At 35.7% G+C, this 10,108-nt stretch overlaps 1 protein-coding gene across 1 annotated transcript; it reads left to right on the top strand.

Annotated features, from left to right (window-relative positions):
* The first annotated feature begins 4,398 nt into the window (after positions 1-4,398).
* Positions 4,399-9,689, top strand: LOC143560679 (phosphoglycerate kinase 3, cytosolic-like). Its single transcript, XM_077048929.1, has 6 exons — positions 4,399-4,871; positions 6,876-6,953; positions 7,118-7,378; positions 7,761-8,078; positions 8,172-8,330; positions 9,011-9,689. The coding sequence occupies exons 1-6, from the start codon at positions 4,437-4,439 to the stop codon at positions 9,221-9,223; spliced, it is 1,464 nt and encodes a 487-aa protein (XP_076905044.1). The 5' UTR covers positions 4,399-4,436; the 3' UTR covers positions 9,224-9,689.
* The last annotated feature ends 419 nt before the right edge of the window (positions 9,690-10,108 follow it).

Raw genomic sequence — 10,108 nt, 5'->3', positions numbered from 1 at the left:
GTAAGGAAATAGTTTTGAGATTATCCCTGCTCATGGTTAGCCTATATGAAAATTAGTATCTAGGCTTACAAAAGAAAATAATCAACGCTACTATAAGCAGCACCACCCACTACTAACATTACTTAAGAGCATCCACAATGCTCTCCCTCTTCCGCCTCTCTCCTCCCGCTCACAAAACCCAAGGATCTTGTCTGGAATTTTGGGCAACCTCCGCCCTCTCTCTTCTTTTTTGCCTCTCGCGCTCCTCCACCTCCTATCCAGGTTACTCCATGTCTGATACTAAACTCCCATAAACCGACAGTTTTGGTTGTGAATATAAGATCTTATGAATATGGTTCTTGACTCAAAGCATCATGCCCATTCATTTACAAATAATACTGTATTAGTTTTCTCCATTCACTCGGATAATTACATCAACAAATAACATGTATGTGTCATATGTTTAAAGTTGGAACATGATAAAAAGAAGTGAAAATTTTAAGAAATTGCATATGGAATAATTTGAGTTTTCTTGCGTTATACTTTTAGTTTTAGTAAACGTGTTTGTCTTTTGCGTTATACTTTTAGTTTTCTTGTGTCTAAGGCTGCGTAACAACTTAATCATGTCCAACTTGTCAAGAATCATAATGTTATTAAAGATGGAGAATAAGCTCCGAACAAAAGCGGGCGGACATTTCATCCGAAGGAAGTTGGACCAGCAAATAACCATGGGAAACACCCGAAAAGAAGAAGACGCAACCCGTTGGATAAACAACTAGTGATAAGTGGGAAACGTACAATAAGCTTGGTGGAAGTGGCATGTAGAGTTGCACAAAATCACCATGTGTTCCTAAATCATACACACAATCTAATAAACAAAGAATAAACGTCAACCCAACAGAAGAGTGTGTTTTTCTGCAACCGCATGTCACAAGACACCACGATTGCACTACTATTGAGACATGTCTCCATTTAGGTAAAGGCCTCTTGAGCACTATAAATAGCGCATTCAATATCGTTGGTTAGGCATTAACTGTTGCATTTGCTTTCCTCCAACTAGTTGGAGTCGGTCACAAGGAGTCTCTCATTCATGTGGTAAGACTAAGAATGTATTTAAGTGTGCAGGTCCTAGTAAAGAGTTTGAAGCCAGAAGACAATAAAAGACAATCCAATCCAAAGGTTCACATCTTGATCCAGTACCAATACCTTTACAGTTATACCCCAAAGTCTATAGGGGTGTTTGGAATTCCTTATTTTACCTCCTTATAACTTTTTATTAAGTTAACAAGTTATAAAAGTATAACTTATAAAACTTTTCCTCTCACAATATAAGCAATCCTAAACACCCCCTATATATAAGTTGATGCTCGTTTGCCTTCCATTTTAGTGTAAACATCACTTTTTAGTGAATAAAGTGAAAGTATAGTAAACAAAGATGACATTTTATTTATATTTATAACTAGGAATTTACCCGGCGCGTTGCATCAAACATGTTGGTATAAAAATTTGGGTGGTGGTAAAACTCAAACGTTGTCGGTCTCGAGCATTGAGATGATAAGTCAATGTGAATTCAGTCAGTTTCTTACGATACCAGAACTAAAAAATGACAGCTGGTCGGTTTTTGTTACGGTGGTACTGGAACTAAAACAAAAGGCTATGGCTTTACGCGAATTTGGTCGGTTTCTTTCTCGTTCGTTACGGTACCCGGAACTAAAAAAGACAAATGGCATAAAAACCTTAGAATTGTCAGTCCCGGACTTTGATGCAGTGAGTTTACACGAATTTAGGTTGTTTCCGTTACGTAAACAAAAATTGACGTTAGGTCGATTCTCGTTACGTTCGCTATGCTACCTACTAAAAAGGAATATCAAAATGGTATGGACAAGTTGGTTCCGCCACTTGGTTAGCGACGCCAAACTTCTCTTTTATATATATCTATAATATATATATAAACGAAAGCTTTAAAAGCTCTCTGGTTGCTCCCTGCATTCTCTCAAGCCATCATATTGCATTATTTGTAAGTTGAGACTTCTCATGCATATGACCTAAATTCACGGGTATGGGTCTCATCAAACCCAAATATTTCTTAAACGACATCTCATTAAATTAAAAATTAATTTCACTAAATATTTGAATATTTGATATGAAAATCCTATAAAATAAGGATACACTAAAAATTAATATGTGATTTCTTTAAAAAATAAATATTATTTATAATTAAAAAACAATTTTATGGTAAAAAAATATAAGCGAGTCATGGGTCTTACCAAACCCAGATAGTTTTTAAATCGAGTTATAACATCTCATTTATTTTTAAAACCCTTTCATTATCAAATACTAAGTATATTATTATCTTATATACAATAAATAAAAAATTCAAAAAAATATATACATAGAGTCTGTACTATGTACTTAGCTTTTAAACGGCTCCGGTTATCCACACACCCTTTGACTTATTCACACACCTTTGGAATCCATACGATCGTATGGCTCTGCAGCTTTTGTCAGATTCTCGCAGCCTTTGTCTGTTGTCCGGGAACATTCCATACGATAGTATGGACACTATACGATCGTATAACTGGTTATTTTTTGTTTTTTTTTTTATAATATGCAACTTTCGTATGAACTTCGGGCTTGTGAGTTTTTTAAACAAGCAACTGTTCGATCATTTTTTTTAGGACGTGTGAGTTTTGAGAAAGGGTATAGCTTTGGGTAGATGCATGTGTTAACTACCCGTTTATTATTCGAAACTTTGGGGATAACTTTTTTAAGAAATTATAACTATAAAAGGCTTAAACTTTTATAATGTATAACTAGTTGCTTGTCTTGTTCGTCATTGGCGAAGCTTGGGCTTAGTCACTGGGGTGACCGAAGTCACAGACTCAAAAATTTTCGGGTCGACGATTCGGTTCGTGTCGGCGATTCGGGTCGGGTCGGATCAAACAATATAACATCTATATATCTATTTTTCTTCATTTATTCAAAAAATTGTTCTTACAATAAAAAAAATAATAATAATTTTTAACCAAAAAAGACTTAAAATATTCATGGTAATGCGTAGGAAGGGTGAGCAGGGATAAGCAAATTCAGCATTGATACCGGTATCGAAATCGGTACATATTTGGTACCGTCGGTACCAAATATGTACCAAAGTTTTGAGTTTCAGCACCGGTATATCTCAAATTTTACCCTCAATACCGGTACCGAATCGAATATTTTGTTATCGGTACCAGTATCGGTATGACACCGATCTCATCCCTATGGGTTAATACCTAGAAGAATAATTGCAAAGACCTAAAATATTTATAAAAACAAATCTTTTACTATTCGACTACTATTTTGTAACTTTTGTTTATAAATACCGCGGGATTTTGGAGAAAAAAAACAAACGATGGGGTATTATATTTATATAAACAAAATCAGTGGTGATCGGTAACATTTTGGAAAAATACATTGGGGGTGACCGCCCTTAATACCTATAAGAATTTTCAAGAAAAATCGCGAAATTTACCCTAATAACGAAGACAACGGCGGTGACCGGGGCCACCCCCGGTCCCCATTGATCTTCGCACCTGTTGTTCGTTCTGTGCGAGACCCGTATAAACTTTTATAATTTAGTGATGCTCGTTCTTAAATAATACTAACATAATTTTTTTTAAAAATAGACCCCATCAGTTGTAAAACTGATATATTGTTATAGAATTCGCTATCGTTATCGTCATCGATAGCAATCGACATCACTCACATTGGCTTGGTAGTGAATGAATGAGAAAGAAACAAGTCTCATTCCTGTTTATATAATAAAACCGGTAGAATATTATATCACGTCCACAATATCGTGTCGTATCAAATAATAAACTGAATATTATAACACGTTAGAATATTGTATCGTGTCGTTGCGTAAAACGAGGGTAAGTACGTACGGGATATTATATCATATATCATACATCATTCATGTCCATATATCATCACGTTTACTTTTTAACCTACACTGCTAACTCAATCAATTTTGAATTTTGTTTTTTTAGTTTTCATACGATCGTATGGGAGTCATACGCCAAACTCTGTACACTGTGTGTGCATGTGTACTTTTGTCATACTTTTATTTCATACGATCATATAGCTCCTATACGATCGTATATAAGGTGTGTGAGTTTCTAGAATAGGTGTATGAATAACCTGACCCTTTTAAACTAAAGAAATAAAAGTTTTTGTGTTTATAGGAATTTTGAAAATAGGAAGAAAAGGAACCTCACATCAATTACGACGCTTAATATCTATCCGTCAGTAAAAGAAGTCGTTGAATAATTCGTAGGCATATCCAATTTCGGCCTCTCCTCAACGATAACACCCAATCCCTAAATCCCCTCCTCTCCACATAATTATAATAATAATAATAATATCCCATAATAATAAACCCATCTCCTTGTTCCACTCACTCCCTCTATCTCTCAGCAATGGCGTCTGCTTCATCACCAGCCTCCTTCTCACTCATCCCCACCATCTCCTCCTCATCCTCCACCACCACCACCACCACCCGGGCCCACACCACCGTCCGCCTCCACTCTTCTTTCCTCCGATCTCCACTCCGCGGCCTCGGATTCACCGCAGCAGCAGCCGATCCATCTTTCTCTACACACGTGGCAACCAAGCTCCAATCGTTAACAACCTCTTCCAAACCAGTCTCTCGCGTTATTTCGAATGCCAAGAAGAGCGTTGGCGACCTCTCTCCGGCTGAGTTGAAGGGGAAGAAGGTGTTCGTTAGGGCTGATTTGAATGTGCCGTTGGATGATAACCAGAATATTACTGATGATACCAGAATCAGAGCTGCTGTTCCTACTATTAAGCATTTGATCGGCAATGGTGCCAAAGTTATTCTCTCTAGTCATTTGGTATGATTATTATTTTGATTTTGCACACAAGGTGTTCGACGTTTTGCCTCAATGAAATGTTGACTTAAGATATATACTTGCTAAATGTTTTATTGTGTTGCGCGCGTCTATATTGTTACAGAATAAAACAAGAAACATGCATTGTACACCGTATGCAGTGTTGTAGTAATCACTAGCCATTAATCGGCGCTTAGTCGGGATTTTTACAACCATGACCATATGATGATCTATTCAGTTTTTATTCTAGGCTTGTAATTAACTCATTGAAGATGATAGTAATGAACAAAGATGGCTTTTTGAGTGCATTTGGAGGTTTTTTTATTTCTAGGGTTGTTTGTTGTTAGTTCTTATCATTAACTCATTGAAGTAAATGGTAATGCGGATAATGAATACATAGCCTTTGATTGTATTTGGTTTACTTTTTGATTTTAGGTTTGTTTGTTGGCATAGGGTTGTTCACGAGCTGAACCGAGCAAAGGCTTGCTCGTTGCTTGGCTCATTTACAACCGAACGACAGAAATTTGAACCGACCGAAAATCTAAACGAGCCAAAATCGAATCGAGCATTTTTTTTTATCGAACATCGAGCAATTTTCGAGCATTATTTATTTCTTTTTCACATTAAAATTTTCAATAAGAAACAAGTTTGAAGGTTGTAAATAGTATATTTTGTAAACATATTAGTAGTTTTTAGACAAACATGTAATAGGTTTCAAATTTTTATGAGAAATAAATTTGAATTGAGACATAATGAACATGTAAACAAACTTCATGTATTTTGAAAACTTGAAGCGAACAAATAAAACTATAAATTTGACGGAATTGGGAAAATTTTAAAGGGTTTAAAAAATGTATACTTATAGTTAGGTGTGTTGTCTATGTATTTATATATTATTTGTTCATATATATATATAGGATCAGGATCATGAGAGAATTTTTTTGAAATTGATAACTATGAGAACCATTTTGGACCACAAAAAACCCAAAAATAAAAATAATCATAAAATAAAAAAAAACACAAAAATGAAAAAAGTAAAAAAAACCAAAATTCTTATTTTATCATCCCGGTTTCATAAAAAAAACAAAAAAAACTCGGTTTAGCTAAATTATATACACATATGTATAATATATACATATATGTACATTTACATGTTTTTTTTATACACATATGTATATGTTAAGATAAATGATACTGTACATATGTGTATATTACGTAACTAAAGATTATAAAAAATTATACATATGTGTATAATACGACGTTTTTTTTTTATTTTTTTTCTATTTTTTTATTTTTTTAATGAAACCGGCATGAAATATAAGAATTTTGGTTTTTTTTTACTTTTTTAAAATTTTTGTTATTTTTTGTTTTATGATATTTTTAAATATATTTTTTAAAGGTGTTTTTAGTGGTCTAAAATGGTTCTCAAAGTTCTTAATTTGCAAAGGGTTCTCTTAGGATCCTTACCCATATATATATATATATATATATATATGTATATATATAAACTAAATTAAAAATATTCGAGCTGACCCGAACCGAGCAGACCTTTGCTCGTTTACAAACCAAACCGAGCAGACCTTTGCTCGTTGCTTGGCTCGTTTACAAACTGAACCGAACAGAGCGGCTCGTTTACAATCGAGCGAAAAAACGAGCGACCATTTTTCGAGCAATTTCTGAGTGAGCGATGAGCAAGTTCGAACGGCGAGCAGTTTGGATGGCCCTATTTGTTGCTAATAATTATCATTAACTCGTTGAAGTAAATAGTAATGAGTACAAATGGTCTTTATGTGTATCTGGTTTCTGGGTTTTTATTCTAGGCTTGTTTGTTGTTAGTTATTATCATTAACACATTGTAGAAGTTAGTTATGAACACATGATGACCTTTGTGTGTATCTGGTTTTAAGTGTATTATATCTGGTTATGTTTCTGCTTGCAAAGAATACTGATGAGGTATTTTTTTTATTTGCCTATTTTCTCATATCTTACTTTATTCAAAAATTTCAGGGTAGACCAAAAGGTGTCACTCCCAAATACAGCTTGGCTCCTCTCGTTCCCAGACTAACCGAACTCATCGGTGTTGAGGTACTTCTAAACGAACTCTTTTGATCAAAATGTACTATTTATAAAAATTGGTTCATTTATTTTGTTATGTAAACCATTACAAGTCACCATTACATAATATCTATAAAGCATTAGATAGTTGCTTTACACTTAACTGAGCTATTAATAATATTATTTGTAAACAGGTAGTGATAGCGCCCGACTGTATCGGACCCGAGGTCGAAAAGCTAGTGGCTTCACTTCCAGAAGGTGGTGTTCTTCTACTGGAAAATGTTCGGTTTTACAAAGAGGAAGAAAAGAACGAGCCGTCCTTTGCAGAGAAACTTGCATCACTAGCAGATCTTTATGTCAATGACGCTTTTGGAACCGCACATAGAGCCCATGCATCCACTGAGGGAGTCACAAAGTTCTTGAAACCATCCGTTGCTGGTTTCCTTTTGCAAAAGGTTTCCTAAGTTGATAATAACTCATCTTTAACCTAATAACCATTTTGAGTTGTTGACTATTAATGAGGTACACCAATTGGTGTCTAGCTGGGTTGGATAAGGCTTGGGCTTTCCTATGGGAGGTCTCAAGTTCGAATCCCACTCCAGGCGGCCTTGAGGTACCCGTCACCAATGAAGTTCTACTAAGACAGGGAAGCCGTAGTGGCGCGGGTTCGATCCTGAGGGTCGGCCCAGATCTGTCGCGGACTGAATGGAGGTGTTTTACCGGCGTCATACCTCTTGCGGGGTGGGGTGATGGGTATCCAAATGGGTACCGGGGTAAGGGTTCCCTCCTCCAACCCTTTTTTATTAATGAGGTACACCTTGTTTGTGTTTGATGTAGGAATTAGATTACCTTGATGGGGCGGTTTCAAACCCAAAAAGACCATTTGCTGCTATTGTTGGTGGTTCAAAGGTGTCATCCAAGATTGGAGTTATTGAATCCTTGTTAGAAAAGTGTGACATATTGCTTTTGGGTGGTGGTATGATCTTCACTTTTTACAAGGCACAAGGGTTATCAGTTGGATCTTCATTGGTGGAAGAAGACAAACTTGATCTTGCAACCACACTTCTTGCAAAGGCGAAAGCTAAAGGTGTATCATTATTATTACCAACTGATGTGGTGGTTGCTGATAAGTTTGCACCCGATGCAAACAGCAAGGTTAGCTGCTTGTTTTATCTTATTTACTTGAATGTATAAGTTTTTGGTTATTTTGTTTAGTATATAAACCAAGAAGTAATGCATTATATGTAGATTGTGCCTGCGACTGCCATTCCAGACGGGTGGATGGGATTAGATATCGGTCCAGATTCAGTTAAGACATTTAACGACGCTTTGGAGACCACCAAAACTGTTATTTGGAATGGACCAATGGGTGTGTTTGAATTTGACAAATTTGCTGTTGGAACTGAGGTAACGTTTATCTTATTCAACCCTCTGTATGTTAGCAGAAGTTTACAACTTTCACTATTAGTACCCTCTTCTGGCTGTTTGCTCTGATGACTCTACTACCTATATTTGATGTTAAAGAAGAATTTAAAAAAAATGGTTTATTATTTATTTTATTTATAATAACCGGGCAGGCCTGTAAACGAGGCAAGCGTTGAGTGGAAATTTCGTGAATTATTTGACGGGAGGTTCGTTTATTTAATAAACAAACAGACATGAACATAGGTTTTCTTCACATAGTTAAACGAAAGAAAAAGAACATGCGTCTTGTCCGTTCATTTATGTTTGTTTGTTTACGTTCATTTATGTTTGTTAGTTTTCGTTTGTTTAAGTTCGTTGGTTTACGTCCTTAATATATTCATTTAAAATATTTTGGCTGATTACAACTTATCTAGTTTTAATAACTTTTCAGGCCAACACATTGTTTTCCACATTACGTTCGTTATGTTTGTTGATTTGTGTTCATTCATGAACCGTTCGTTTATACTGTTAGCGAACATAAACGAACCCCAACCTGTTCCTTTTCTTAACGGACGGACAGGAACAAGAAAACCCCGTTCTTTTAATTGTTCGTGCTCGATTATCTGTTAGGTTAATATTAAATGAGCGAACATTGAAACTGTACATTTGGTTGTGAATTGCAGGCGGTTGCAAAGAAGCTAGCTGAACTTAGTGGAAAGGGGGTGACCACAATCATCGGAGGAGGTGATTCCGTGGCGGCAGTTGAGAAAGTTGGAGTGGCAGACGTGATGAGTCACATCTCAACCGGTGGTGGTGCAAGTTTGGAGTTACTGGAAGGGAAAGTACTCCCGGGTGTTGATGCTCTTGATGAAGCGGTTGCAACTGTTTCTGTGTAAGATGTAGTTCTAAAGTATGATTTGATATATATATTTTTTAATGTTTTAACTCGCCATGCTTATGGTTCAATGAGTCTGTAAACAAGAACACGCACGCGTCTGTTGTAGATGTTTCATCATAAATTTAAGGTCCTATTTGTTGTGTACCTGAAAACAAAGGGTGGTTCTTGATCTTAATATATTGTTTTTTCAGAATAAAGTCAAATACTTGATGAGGTTAATATTGTGATTCTGTTGGTTCTGGTTTATTGCAGAAGAAGCCGTTTGTAATTTGAAGTTAAAGGAGGCCTAATGAGTTGCTAGAGTATCAAAATGGCCCATTAATCCAAGAGTTTGACTTGGGCCTGGGTCCTAATTTGCTTCGATAGCAAAAAGCCCAAAACACATTAACAGATGGTGTTAAGCTTCGATAACAAAAAGCCCAAAACATTTCAATTATAAAATGAAGTACTCAAGTTCTACTTAATGGCCCATTTTTACTCTTAAATACCATGACTAGAGGTAGAGGTGCACAAATCGGGTTTTTTCTAATACCCGGGTTCGGGTATGACCGGTTTCGAGTATGATCAGGTATTGAAAAATTGGGTATTGAGAGAAATCGGGTAGGGTTCGGGTAGGGTATTGAGGAGAAAAACTCAACCCCATGTACCCGGGTAGGGTATGATTGGTTTCGGGTATTGGAACCAGGTATGCGTCCGGTTTTGAATTTATATTTTTTTATACATTTTTAATTTGTTTAAAATTTAAATTTGCTTATTAATGTATAAAAATAATTAAACTATATTACAAAAACTATAAATCCACCTAATTACAAATTATTTACTTAGGAATATACACTCTACAAAAACTTAAACATAAAAGTTGTGAAGTAAATATAAAAATATA

The sequence above is a fragment of the Bidens hawaiensis genome, unplaced genomic scaffold (assembly GCF_021521415.1).
Source record: "Bidens hawaiensis isolate Kalapana, Puna unplaced genomic scaffold, B.hawaiensis_p1.1 tig00020424_1, whole genome shotgun sequence".
Taxonomy (NCBI): Eukaryota; Viridiplantae; Streptophyta; class Magnoliopsida; order Asterales; family Asteraceae; genus Bidens; species Bidens hawaiensis.
Note: the sequence above shows the minus strand (reverse complement) of the source record. Positions and strands in the feature narration are given on the sequence as shown.

Bases quoted from the DNA above. Each gene is read 5' to 3' on its own strand.
- LOC143560679 (XM_077048929.1), top strand. From the start codon at position 4,437: ATGGCGTCTGCTTCATCACCAGCCTCCTTCTCACTCATCCCCACCATC. The intron at 6,954-7,117 runs GTACTTCTAAAC...ATTTGTAAACAG, and splicing joins CCGAACTCATCGGTGTTGAG to GTAGTGATAGCGCCCGACTG. The intron at 8,079-8,171 runs GTTAGCTGCTTG...CATTATATGTAG, and splicing joins CACCCGATGCAAACAGCAAG to ATTGTGCCTGCGACTGCCAT.